Genomic DNA, 14,932 nt, shown 5'->3' on the forward strand with positions numbered 1-14,932 from the left:
GAGACATGAATCCGAATAAGGCTTTCTAGAAGATATTGCAAGTTTTGTTCATTATATTAAACAGTTTAGTCTCGATTATCCGAGCCGAAAAGATATCTAAAGATTTTCGTGTAATTGAAGACGGTTTAGGGTAAAATAAATTAATATATTTGATATATATAAACGCCCCAGAACCATATTTCCAAACTATATTATATCAATTCAATATATATATAAGTTTGAAATATGGTTGTGTCAATCAATACACAGTATAGCTGTATTCAGTTAATAACAAAATTTGACAAAAATTTCTGATATGTGTTGCTCACTGATATATCGCATAGGAGTGTGTACCAATATAGTGAAAGCTGCTGAACAAAATATTCGGCGGATGCACGCGCAGTGCTTACACTGTGCACTGTGCAACACCTGCCGGCTATGACAGATATACAGAACCCGAATAGAAGTCGAATGTCTTATAACTGAATGTCACACACTCGAGATTCTACTGTTGCGCATATGTTTACGTAATTATAATAGCATTTTTAAATACAATGATAATAATTAAGTTAACATAAATTACATAGTGTGGTGTGGCTAAACCTCCATTTATGCGCGCTTATCTAGTATACATTTTCTTTTAGGTTGAAATATTTCAGAATACAGAAGGCTGGATTTCTCTGTGAGCTTGTGCTGAGATTAAACCCGTGTGTTTTCTCCTGCGCGACTACATATGCAGAAAAGTATTATGATAGTATTGCTAGGGGGGACACGAAAGTTGCTTCTCGCTCCGTGTTTATGACCAGCCGGTTGAGGACAGCATGTGCCTAGAAACTTAAAGCCGAGTATAATTTAGCAAAGCAATTAATTATGTTTTTTTATCCGGTAGGAAGTAAAGACGTTGTTGACTTTCATAATTCACGAGTGTCAGAGTGGCTTCTGTGTTATAAGGGGTCAGTATATTACATGTGCATATTATATATAATATATATATCCCCATATTATCTACTCCTGATAATATAAATATATATATATAATAATATATATATATAATATATGCACAATATGTTGTGGTGTTTCTTTCAATAGAGTATCAGGCACCTAATATCCTAGATCTATATTGACGCTTTCCTATATACAGTGACACTGCGAATCAAATAGCGATCATGTGAAATTGTCCATTATCCCTGTCTATCTCTGCTCTCTCTCTCTCTCTCTCTCTCTCTCTCTCTCTCTCTCTCTCTCTCTCTCTCTCTCTCTCTCTCTATATATATATATATATATATATATATATATATATGCGTGTGCACGTCTGTGTGTGTGCGTGCGTACATGCGCGCGTTTATGATTAGTGAAGAGTTTATTGTTGTGGTAAGTAATGAAACATTTCCCCAATACAATTGAGTCAAATATAGCAAGAAACGTTTGTACTAGAGTAGCTCATGGTGGTTTTGTATGCAATTTTATGTCCAGACCTAAACTCTTCATGAATCCACTAATTGAAGGTCCAGGAACAATATTTGGTTAGTAACACATTTCCCACTGACGGCGAAATAGCTTTTTGGGCCACGCCCTTTTCGAGCGAAGTACTACCATCCACCGTGACTGTATCTACAGAACCGTTGGCCACATTATGGGGGGTCAGTAATACATTTTCGTATCCAAAAGTCAATGGTTTTTAAGATAATTGCTAAAAACCGATTTCAGCATGTTACGTACTACATTTATTTTGATTTCTACACCTTTTGTCTTTACTACAGCCACAAATCGTCACACATTTTATGTTCCTTTCTCTGCAAGTGCACGTTTTGGTACTCATACATGATGTTGGGCATTTGCATGGAAGGGGCAGGTTATCGGGCCTGCACGATACTGGCAGTATCACTGGTGTTATGCCAACATCCGTTGCTTCACATCCATACTGGAGTGGATCTGGTTTGGGGACTGCAGGAGTTGGGGCTTGCAACCACATCTTAAACTGCAGATATGCTTGCTTTATGTGTTCTCGTAGCGTTGATGAACAGCACACAAGCTGGTTGAAGTCCAATTCTTTCTTGGAGTTGTGGTACTGTTCCCATCGATATTCATCGAAAGTGGAACAGTCTGTCCTCTTTAATCCAGACACAATGAACTATTCAGCATTGCTTGTTATCTGTGGTGACAGTTCTTCTACACCAAACCCTTTCAGTAGGGAGAGATCCATGGATAATTTCAGGCCAGGCAGCTTTGGACCCACCTTGCTGGTACACGAGACACGACACCAAACCGTTGTCCAGTTGATCAACCAACAGGTGGACTGGTACAGTTTTCCGGTTACCAAGCTTCACGTACAGCTTTTGTAGTTGCCAGGTTTTGTTGAAGTGGAAGATGAGGTTAACAACGACATCTGTGTCGGGTGAGTCAACCAAGACTGATTGAACCCCGTGTTTCACAACACCATCATTAATATGGAACATGATTCTGTCGTCGGCTTCTTCTTGGTTGCTTAAGAGCTCTGCGATCTGTGTTTCAGTGCCAGCTAACAATTTCCTGCATTCACCCCCATATACTCTTCCAAAGAAGATCTGCTTGTCCGACTCGACATTGTGCAGCATCCACTTGAAGACATACTCCTGCAACCGAACTTTGTTCAACGTTGAGCTCCAGAACATATCAAGATCGACAGGGAGTTTCTGATTGTCAGACCTAATGGTGATAGTGATTTGTTCTGAAGAACTTCTCTGTGCCCGTTCCATTTGCTTGATTGATTATTTTTGATAAACATCAAAAATAATGTATTCTTGTGGACTCGTGGAGCCTGTAGTAAGAATGCTGTTGGAAAGACTCTCAGCCAATTCCCCGAATGTGTAAAGGCCCATCTTTTTATTGGTAGTTCATGCACAAGTGCCATGAAGTCTACTATTGGCATTTGAGCGTCACTCTTTACATTCCTCGTGTCTCTTTACATTCCTCGTGTACATTCCTAGTTGACTGACAAGTTCCCTGGATAAGGAGGCTTTATCGGGCTTCTTCAATTTGATGCCATCTTTACATTCAGTGGTGAGGAACTGGGATGTTCTATTCATACTTCAGGAGTTCTAGCATGCTGTACCCTTTTTTCCTAGCATAGTCAATGTACCTAATCGTTTCTGCAGCATCCTTTTTCGCCATCGATTTCTTCGCTGTGGACGTGGTAGAAGTACGTTTCACGAAAACAGTCTTGCGGTTGGTAGGGATTGTATCATGTAGGTGCTTCTCCTTATCCTGAAATCTGGTTTCAACAAACTCTTGATAACTGTTCTCACCAATTTCCAGGCATTCAAGTAATCCGTCAACAACCTCTTGGAGTATGTCAGCTCCAGTAGAGATGTTCTGAAGTCTGATTCCAGCGCCGAACGGATTGTTGATGGATTTTATGTAATCCAGAAGCGTATTCGCACGAACATGCATGGCCAATCTTCGTAGAACTTGGATTGAACTCATGGTGTAGGCTCAGTTCACTGTCATCTTTGTCTCCCAGGTTACACCATTCCAGCAGCTGTGCCACATGAAGATCTTTCTCATGCTTTAGGAGATCCCATAATGCTACTGCTTCTTTCTGTCTAGTCATCCCAATGATACATCCAGCAACCTTGGCGGGTTTATCGTAACACTTCTCGAGTGCCATGTCAAATCCTACTGCACTGCCTTGTCGGAGAGTGTAGTACATCACCCATCCACCATCTGTAAAGCATCTGTAGATACCCTAGAGCTTCCTTTGTATGTCCAGGCAATCTTCAAGAAACAGCGTACCCCATCTGCTATAGTTTTTCCGGCCAAACCCGAAGAACAAAGGCATGCACCTCCGCACAGCTGAAACGAAAAGATGCCAATCGCCTTGCCGAATAGAGTGTGTAAGATCTCTCAGGATAGGATACAGCTCATCCAGAAACAAGCCCCAGTACCTCACATTCTCATTACAGGCCGTTTCTTTCCATTCTGTGAAAGACTTCGTCAAGTCTGCATGTAAGATCTTGCTTTCTTCCCAAATCTCTCTGAACTCTGTACGGTCAACATCTAAAGCCTGCTGCATCTTAGTTTCCATGGTCGCTATTTGCTGGTCTAATTCACAACTAGTACTGTCCTGGTCAGGTTGAAACTTCTCAAACATAAGAACTGTCATCACCTCTGATACAAGACTCATTGCCTCCTTGCCTGTGCAATAGTGACCTCCAGTCATGACACTATTCTCTACAACAAGCTTGCCAAAGGCTTCAGTCTCAATCAAAGCCAGATCAATACCGATGCAGCCTAAAAACTTCCCAATGCAAGCGATGACAATCTTCTCCATGTGAAATGGTCCCATTCCAAGGAACCAAACCAAACCAAAATTAGAAACCAGATCCACTCCAGTATGGATATGAAGCAACGGATGTTGGCATAACACCAGTGATACAGCCAGTATCGTGCAGGCCCGATGACCTGTCCCTCCATGCAAATGCCCAACATCATGTATGAGTACCATAACGTGCACTTGCAGAGAAAGGAACATAAAATGTGTGACGATTTGTGGCTGTAGTAAAGGCAAAAAGTGTAGAAATCAAAATAAATGTAGTACGTAACATGCTGAAATCGGTTTTTGGCAATTATCTTAAAAACCATTGACTTTTGGATATGAAAATGTATTACTGACCCCCATAATGTGGCCAACGGTTCTGTAGATACAGTCACGGTGGATGGTAGTACTTCGCTCAAAAAGGGCGTGGCCCAAAAAGCTATTTCGCCGTCAGTGGGAAATGTGTTACCAACCAAATATTGTTCCTGGACCTTCAATTAGTGGATGCATGAAGAGTTTAGGTCTGGACATAAAATTACATACAAAACCACCATGAGCTACTAGAGATATTGTTACCTACGTTTTTATTATGTTAAATGATAGTTAATATTTAGTTTTTGATAATCTTTTTTTTCAATAACCTAAATGTAATTTTTTTATTAAAATTAAACGTTCGTTCATAACGTTTTTATTAAAGCATACCAAAACGGGTGTTAAGCCGTTTAAAAAGCGTTTTTAAGAACCTTTACTTGACCTTATTATTAAAGCCGCACAATGCGCATCCAAACGCTAATTTCTCCAGTACTAATTAACCTTTGGGTTAGCTGGGGTAACCTGGGTTAACCTTGCTGCTAAACCTTTATAAAGAGACAATACATGATGAAACGAAATCCTAACGTTATATGGGAGAAAATCGTTTGTGTTAGCTGGGCAATAGCGCTGGTAAAATTGTGCTATCAACCTAGTATATATGTACGTCTACGCTCCGGTATATATGGTAAAATCCGACAATGTTGCAAACAAATAAATCGCCATTTTGGCATAAGAATGCGACGAAGCTCACTATTCCTTGTCTCTATATCGTTTTTATATGTATATGCGTCGTTATACATAAAAAATTACTACGGTTACTATTACATGGTACCTGTACCTGGAACTGGCAGAGCCGTATGCTGTTAATGAATTTAAATCCTCTCCCTTGCCTATAACTATATGTTTCGTACCAAATGTCGTACTGTATTTATGCGTTGGACTATACCAGAGTTTGCTACTTGCATTTAGGTGAGGTCGGCAAAGAAATGTACATAGTTAATCGTGGCCGGCTACAGGTCGTAGCAGACAACGGAAAAACAGTTCTAGCCACGTTGAAAGCAAGCAGTTACTTTGGAGAGATCAGCATACTGAATATGGGAACTGCTGGAAACCGACGAACCGCATCTGTCAGGTACGACAATGATATAGCATAAAAGAGAGAGATTGATTTAGTTTTAATTTTACATAACAGAGCAACATGTTTAAGACAGACAGCAATGCTGTTGTGATATTCCATAATTATATGCTATATATACTTGCTATATATATACGCTGCTATAGGTTAACAAGCAAATATAGATGCGCTAATAAACCGAATAAGACAATTGGTTTCACGCCGAAGATTCATTCAAAATGTTGAAAAATATGGTTAGAAACACGCAATTTTAAATGAGTAGCGTGTTTTATGTAGCCAAAGCAAAGTAGAAAAATTAGGGCCAATTAAATTAGTATCGAAAAAAGTTGAAAAGGTCATTTTGTTTACCACTGCACTTGCTCGAGATGAAAGGAAAGGAAAGAGAGAAAGGGGAGGGAGAGCACAAGAGCAAGTGCATGGAAGCGAGGGAGCGAGAGCGAACGCAAAACGAAAACGGGCAAGAAAAGATGTGAAAAAGCGAAACGGTTAAAAAGAAAAGGGAAAAGAGGGAGAGAGAGAGAATGAGCAAGCGGTGGGGAAGGGAATAGGGAGAGTGGAAGAGAGCTAGTTGGGGAGGAGAGAAAAATAGTTGAATATAAAGGAAGAGAAGATGTGCATGCGAGTGAGATCGTTAGAAAAACTAACGAAAAGTAGTGAAAGACGTAAAGGCCGCCGCACACCAGCCGATTTTTACAAACGATGAAGCGATGAAGCGATGAAGCGATGAAACGATGTAGGTGTGCGCGTTCATTTGTAGACGATTTTATTGTTATCGGGTGATCGTTCCAAATCAAACATGTTTGATTTTGAACCGATTATTTGGACGCGATTTGTGGTGTGCGCGTGACCTCAAGAAAATCGTGTGCGATAAATATTGAACAGCCAATAGCTGCCCGTGTCACATGACATTCACCTTGCAGAAATTATCGTAGGTGTGGCGCCCACACCTACATCGCTTCATCGCTTCATCGCTTCATCGTTTGTAAAAATCGGCTGGTGTGCGGCGGCCTTAAGCAGCAGTAGGCTCTATTGGTAGTAAGTGTACTACGACAACCACTATAGCAGCAATGCCCGTAGAAAATTATGAAACTTTGTTAGTTTCTCGTAGCATTACAGAAATTTAATAGAATATTATTTACTTGTAAGCTAATGGTAATTAACAATAGCTATCCAGATATATATTATACAGTTTTGTAGACAGATCCGAATATGTTGCTCCTCAGAGGGAGGGAAGCTAAGGGGAGAATACGAAGAACAAGCATCTGCAGCAATAATGACCATATCAGCTACAGTAGTTGTACCACGACGTATACCACTATCCATCTAACAGCAGAGACCGATAAAATATAACAGCCAAAATTTAGATAAAAATATATAGGCTGAAATCTGAAGCGTTAACATTATGCATTCTTGTATTATTCAGAAAATGTGGCGCAAATAAATTTTATGCGTAAATTGATGAGTAATCAGAATTTCTAAAATTTATTTAACTGCCTAATAAAAATAAAATCTGACAGAAAAAATCGTGAATATTTCCCAAACCGATAGACTTTGTGCAAAAATTTACCAAAACAAGGTTTTACCAAGCATATGTTTATGGGCAGTGGGAGGAACATTTAGAACTCTAGTGAGTACAGTTGTACATTAACTCCAGTGCAAACCTTTGCTAATTAAAAAGGCGATCATTTACGATTAACCAATAGTAGACAAGGTCATGACACAAGATCATATCATACATTCGTCCCAACATTCAAACTGGAATCGCAAATGTACCTAGTCAATTCTTTGCTTCATTGGTTTCTTCATCAAAAGCGACACTTTGGGTCAGATTTTCATCTTCTTTTTCTGCATCGATGTAATTAATCGACTAAAGAATCTTCTGTCAATTTAATGCAAATTTTACATGCGCACTGTGGGCAAGTAAACCTCAAACTTAAATTTGTTTTGATCAGTGAGTCCTAATCCGTAACCGGTGTGCGGGAAATTCGGGCATTTTCCATAGACGTATATCGTGGTTTACCATCTTTATCTTTTTTGAAGAACGTCTTCGCATGGATGTAGACAGCAGGGGTTAGTAGATTTATTCTTCTACTTTGAGCTGTCACCATTATTTCAATGGGGTGTGAGTTTCTGCAGAAGTACTGACATGTTGATAAGGCTTTTCATGTTCCGTGACATCGTGCGAGTAGTAATCTAAATGGTGGCATTCGAATACTGCTCGGGAAGGAGTAGGAATATGAAATCATCAGGAAATCATCCGTATTGAATCGACAAACCACAACGGCCTGCTATCTGTTTTGGCAGATTTTCCTTATGAAAAAGGCAATGAAAATTATATGGATCGAAGATAATTCCGCGCCGGTTTCTATATGCATACGTTTCAGTACCTTCCAGTTCCTGGGTTTGGACATTTCTATCGTCAATTGCAGTGGTCCATCGTCATCGTCAGTGGCAATTTTTCCTATGGCAACTTAGACTTTATGATCTTCAAACATCTGAACATTAGTCAAATATGTCCACACATGTAAAAGGAGAAACAGGAGTGCAGCTTTGAAGAATGCTGATAGAAACACTTGTTATAGTATACTGTTCTGATTTATGGGACGATATAGTCTGGTTTATGGGGTGATCCAGTAAACATGTGTTTACTCTTTCCTCGCACTCATACCGTTTGATAGAACGTGTTGTGTTGTGTCTATTGCGAACATGAACGATTATCTATCCAATAAGTAATATTTCTGTGCGATTAGCGGAAGTTACGCGACAAGTCATGAGGGAACCATATCATAAACGGTTGTCAATAGGAATAGCGGCCGGACCAGAACTATTGACCAGCCGCGTCCACATTGCTCTGTACATTACTTTCTAAAACATAGATGTCAATGGGGTGAGAAACCGAACTGTGAGAACAATCAGCGTGCTATACGCATTTCTCACTTCCGTTTCCTTTTCGTTAGTTCCTCCTACTACCCGATTTACGCCCGTGTAACAGAAAGTGATATACAGGGACCCCCACATATCAGAAAATAATATGTAGGCACCCACTCAATATTACGTGCGCGATAGCCAATTGCTAATCGTTCACTTTTTATTACCTATTTATCAGAATGAGGTGTATAGGCCCGGTCACCCTAGGGTCAGTATATACAAATGGCGCGAACGATTTGAGTAACATTTCTAGAAATCTAGATACACATAGACACATGTCTTAGCTATAATCTCTGTGAATTTTGAGTTTATTGAAGCTCGATTAGTCTAATTAATTACTACGGACCATTGTACAGCGTATCCATACAGCGCTGTACTTGAGCGGCAGCGGTGTGGATCCATTTGGAAACAATATGGCGTCAAATCCTGGGTTGTCGCAACTCTTTGAGGGGCACCCTAGGTCACCCTCGTAACTCTACGCGTCTTTGACCAATGAACGCTGATATGTTTAGTGATGTCACACACCGCCATCACTGTGGTGAGAAACGGTATAGAAAAGTCGGTAAAATAAAAAAAATGTTGAGTAGGGTCAAACAGACTTGCTTTCTCGGCATCATTATTTTTTACATCCGATATGCTAGTGAAAAATCTCGATTAAAACCGTCTCGATTTCTTGGAGTAGCAAATACGTTTTACGTCGTAAAAGACTATAGTAGAATAATTAGATTATGGAATAATAGACCAATTTTAACGTCGATGCGTGGTGTACGTGTGAAATAGGAATATAGTGGGCGTCTCTTCAATGCTGAATAATGATCTGGTGACACTCTCCCTATATATATCTCGTAATTTTATCTACCTATTGATTGCGCATTGCAGGTTGCGTGCTGTACAAAATAACCTAATGATAATTATTGCTAGAAATAAAATTCAGCGCAGGGCAATCGTACCTATCACCAACAACTCTAGTATAATCTATTATCTAGTATATATCTATATCTATCTAATATACATTTTTTAGGTCGGTGGGATATTCGGATTTATTTTGCCTGGCCAAGATGGATTTGTGGGATGTGCTAAAGGAGTACCCAGCAGCAAGAGTGCGATTGGAAGCCGTTGCGTCGAAACGACTAAAAAATTACAAAAAGGCACCTCTAGAAAGGGGTAAGCAGTTTCCACTGGGGTAAATAGCTGATTCAGATAGAACTGTTTCTCCCGTAGTCATTACAAACCTATAAATACTTGTGACACCGGACTTGGAGATGCAAGTATCAAAATTCAATGATGGCTCACAACCTCATGATTTCAGACGTTTCTATTGTGTCTGGAAGTAAAGCATGCCAATATATGGCACGTTGTCTCGATCAAGCTGTAGTGTGCATTTTAACGCATATTATTATTTATTTGTTTAAATGATAAATGATGTAAGCTAGCCTCAATTTGCCAATTCATCCGTCCCCTGCATCGGTCTTTTCGCCTGCATGCATGTTGACTTAGTGAGAATGCACGCATCTTCAATTTTTCGTTAAACTGAATAGATTTCTAATGATAAATAATTAGGTGAGAGATAAATGAGATGCATAACTAGTTCTAAACATTATTTTATTTATATTTATATATATTTATTTTATTATTATTATTATTAATTTAATTATTAATCATTTTATTATTTTACAAAATATCATGCGTTATATGAAAAAAAATTTATTCTTACATACACGTGAAAATTTTGCACGAACTTCTAGCGTCACATCTAGTATAATTGAAATAACATTATCGGCAGAGATTTATCCCGACATTGTATAAAAAACCACTCGAGTAGAGAAACATGTTAGGGGAACATGGATTTTTCTTTGTATCGACTTTGTATTGGCCAATGGCAATGATTTACTCTGGACAAATTGATGTGTTACCGTAAATAACAGCAATAATAATATTAATAATAATAATAATAAAACAAAAACCACAATAATGTACGCTCTTATTAAGTAATTCATGATTAAACAAGGTACACTACCCAGGAGCGGATCCAGGATTTTTGAAAAGGGGTATCCAGGAAGAAATAAAGGGCACTTTTTCCTGCTTGATTTTTCTTGTGTTGAATTTTTCTTGAGCTGCCGAAGGACTTCCCCCAAGAAAATTTTTAAAAATTGGTGCATTCTGAGAGCATCTGAGCAGTAATTTTGATGTCTAGAATGCAAAAATTTATCAGATCCGGTCCTCCGGAAGTCCCACGGACCCCTCTTTGCCCATTTTTAGGTTTTTATAACGAATTTATATATATATGTATAAGTAAATCTTTATCAGAAAAACTAGCCCTAAAAAAATTGGGATGAATTTTTTTAGGGCATTTTGAAATTAAAGGGGGGTCCGGACCCCGCGCCCCCTCCCCCTTAGATCCGCCTCTGCTACCCCACCAGCATTACGTTTGAACATTACATTACATCAGAAGTAGATAATAGGGAACATGTCAACTGATTACATGTCAACATTACATTGCTCATCATGTCCAAATTCCGTTGAAACCGTTAACTCGGGGAGCGCAAATCCCGTCACTACTCCCGTGCGTTGAACAGGACAGTGCGCGCTACACCTGCCGTCTGCTGTGTTATACATAATTTTTTATACTGCTTGCGGGCATTTCTAACGTTTGATAACATTTCATCGGTTTCAGCGGCGATGAATCGGAGTAGCAGCACACCGGGTCTGGTGGAGTCGTTCGGGAAGCAACCAATCCAGGCGCCGTTCCACTATAACACCCTTCCTGTCATGCGCACGGTACACACTGGCCGTAGTCAGGAGACACTGGCGACGCTGCAGTGCGACAACGACTGCCACGCCAAACAGTTCTCGCGGCGAGGCTCCGTACTAGGAGATGCTGGAGTTTGCCGTCAGGAGCATGACGGCAGCAATGAGTTCAGCAGTGACGCAGGTACAGAGTGTGAATTACAAACAGTCCGCCCGTCAGCAAGACATCAAGTGCCAATATCAGCGTCTTCCATACCTCTGTCCCATTCTTCCTCGGCGTCCGAACTGCTTCAAGGCTGGCGGGAACCTTCGGGCGATTCAGTAGCATTCCGTAGTGGCGCTTATAGTAAAACAGACACGAAAATGGCGGTTAAATCAGAGGCTAAAGACTCGTCGCAGGAGATTCTTCTAGTAGAAGTCAAGCAACTAAGAGAAAGGCTAGCTTGGCTGGAAACAGACAATACGTCAATGAGCCTGCGGTTAACGCAGCAGCAGTGGGAGGTCGAGAATCGACTCGCGGAAATCGAAATACACATGTGTGGTAGTAGTAGCGCTGGTAGTACGACAAGCACGAGCGACGAAAGAACCCGCATTAATCAGGAGTCAGTGATTTAAAGTGATTACGTCACCGTAAATAGTAAAAGTAAAAAAAATTATGTTCACTTTTTCACAAAATGTAAGTGATTCTGTTCAGTTTTATGGTTAACTTGCTGCATTATACTTCCTATTTTTCTATTCCGTTCGATGTGAGCAAACACACATGACCCATACATAGCCCATAGCAAGCATTTAATGTCGTGATCCATAATATGAATATATATATATATATATATATTATATCAAAAACGCGTTGAAAAACAATCTTATCAGGTAAGAATTTGAGGATAGATTTAGTGCCGTCCTACTTGTTTTTCATGCAAAAAATGCAACAAACGTTTTACAAATATACATCATATGAAATTCGTGACGTAGTCAATTTAAGGGCTGCATGGTTGCGCCTTCCGCCTGTCGGCCGTGCCTGTGAATGTTGAGAATACATTGGGCGTTGTAGTAGACAGATCGCGCGCTAAGTCGATGTGTGCGCAAAACGTTATTTTCTCTGAAAGAAATATCCGTCCTCCATTGAGTAATATGAAGTTCTCACTTTGTTGAAGAATCCACAGGAGGCGATCGCGTGGTTTCACCTTATCCACGCCCTCACAATCCCAATCCCCGCACAGACATGCAACGCTGCAATCAAAACTAAATGAAGATCTAATATAATTATTGTATCTCGAGCAGTGTACATATTGGAATGCGTGTATAAAGTGAGAATTATAACCACTTTTAATAGTTTTTTTTACTCTTCGTGAATACTATTTTGATGTAAACATTTCGTATATATATATATATATATATATATACCATATGGTTAAAATATTAGCAAACTCTTATAGGCAGATGATGTCGATAAGTGTACATTTAGGTTAAGATTTATGTAATATTTGGAATTTACAGTTTTACTTGAACTCTTGTATTCGTCTTAAGATGCATGATTTCGGGTCGAAGTTTATCTTAAATCATTCGCGAATGAAAACATTTAAAATGTGTTTTCTGGCTTCTCTATGTATAAGACATCGCGCTGGCCAAGGCAGATAATACGCCACGAATGCCGATTACGTCAGGTGCATAACTTCCTACAAACTTTTTGTCAAATAAGACTTCCTTATTGTCGCTAATGACTGTATCTTTCTATCACGAAACGAGGGGGAAATATGTGTGGAATCCCCGATTCTTCTATAATAACGACTATTATGCTGTGAGTTTAACGATGCTAATCGTCGGCTATTATAAATATAATTAGTGCAGACCGTTTCTAATAAATAAATAAGACGAACCACCATAACTAGGCGAATTTAAACCGCGGTGCCCATATATACCGTAGTTCACCGATTGTTATGGCTATATGTTCTTGATGTCATGATATCACGTGATCTTCAACATATTTCACAATAATATGCAGCTTTTAATCACGAAAAACGTAAAAATACGAAGGCTAGCATAATATACATAAGTACAGATCATTTGAACTTTGAAGATGGTTCTGCTTATCTAATGATCGAAGGAATTGCTGGTAATCGCTGTGTACTATATCGCGTTTACGAGATAAGCATGTTCTAACATATAATTACGTAATGAAGCAAGCATAACCTTAATGACTGTCTCTTGTGATTTTGCGCGTTCATTGCCTCGTATTTTATTAACTTTTTTATTGATCTTATCATAAGCTGTAATCCTTCAATTAACGGCGGTCAAACGTAAGCTGTGTATGCAAATAAAAACGCGAGCAGATAACACAATTAAATTTAGTTATATTTCGACATCAAAAAAGAATAGTTTTCGTTGTCTATTTCCACGTGCGTGCGTGTGTGTGTGTGAGAGAAAGAGAGAGAGAGAGAGAGAGAGAGAGAGAGAGAGAGAGAGAGAGAGAGAGAGAGAGAGTGCGTGTCGTGTGTGTGTGTGCGTGTGCGTGTGTGTGTGTGTGTGTGTGTGTGTGTGTGTGTGTGTGTGTGTGTGTGTGTGTGTGTGTGTGTGTGTGTGTGTCGTGTGTGTGTGTGTGTGTGTGTGTGTGTGTGTGTGTGTGTGTGTGTCGTCGCAATTACGCTAATACAAAACAATCGAGGGACACTTCTGCGAACAGCGATTGATTTTGTTGATTGTCTGGTGAAATCTAGTTAAGGTTCGGTCGTGACCTGAGGACATAGACGTGGTTATCATGTACTTTATTTTTTCTCTAACCAGTATTCAGTCTACTTGTACTAACCAGTACCATATCCTTTGGCTAAGACACCCCGAACTCTTCGCGCCCCACGATTGTGGTTAGGGCCGCTTTACTTTTTGGCTTCCGTGTAGTATAGCTTGCGCCTCTCGACCAGTCGGATGTCCCGTGTTCCATGCGTTTATACAATCCCAGGACCCGCATAATCGATTCGCTAATATTCTATGCTCCCCGATTCCCCCAGAATCCCCGCAGAATTCCCTCTATTAAACCATTTGACATGTGTCAAGCGCTCGGCTTCCATCTCTACTATTACCAGCAGCACAATGGTGTGCCATGCAGACTACCTCTGACATACGCTTTCGAGACTGTCTCCACGTATCCAGAACGCTATAGGGTACTCGGTAGTGTACGTCTCTAACAAAGCCACGTAACCAAAAAGCAAAGCAACGTAATATACAACGTTATATACATGAAAGCAACGTAAAAGCACGTTATATACGTAAAAGCAACGTTATATACATGAGTTTGTATTACAGGCAAGGATTGTTTCAGATTTCTTTAATTTGCGAAGCTGTGCTTTTGGTAGCTGCTGTCGTGTTGCGGGTTTGCTTTGATAACTAATTACCGACTGATCTCGTGTTTTCTCCATATTTATGATACTTACCGTTATTGCGTAGGTAACAACAACTGTCTAGAGTAACGCTAATATGTCGTGCTTTGCTATATCATAGACGAAGAATAACAAGACACAGCATATCACATATAAATATTATTA

General features: G+C 39.8%; 1 protein-coding gene across 1 annotated transcript in view; it reads left to right on the forward strand.

The window, feature by feature from the left end:
• The window catches only part of LOC106810676 (cyclic nucleotide-gated channel rod photoreceptor subunit alpha-like), an 85,708-nt gene extending 73,697 nt beyond the window's left edge, over positions 1-12,011 (forward strand). Inside the window, exons 4-6 of the mRNA XM_014814105.1 lie at positions 5,555-5,717; positions 9,670-9,812; positions 11,323-12,011. Coding sequence (XP_014669591.1) covers positions 5,555-5,717; positions 9,670-9,812; positions 11,323-12,011 — 995 coding nt within the window. The remainder of the gene's footprint in view (positions 1-5,554; positions 5,718-9,669; positions 9,813-11,322) is intronic.
• Positions 12,012-14,932: the final 2,921 nt, after the last annotated feature.

The sequence above is a fragment of the Priapulus caudatus genome, unplaced genomic scaffold (assembly GCF_000485595.1).
Source record: "Priapulus caudatus unplaced genomic scaffold, Priapulus_caudatus-5.0.1 Scaffold462, whole genome shotgun sequence".
NCBI classification, from domain to species: Eukaryota; Metazoa; Priapulida; class Priapulimorpha; order Priapulimorphida; family Priapulidae; genus Priapulus; species Priapulus caudatus.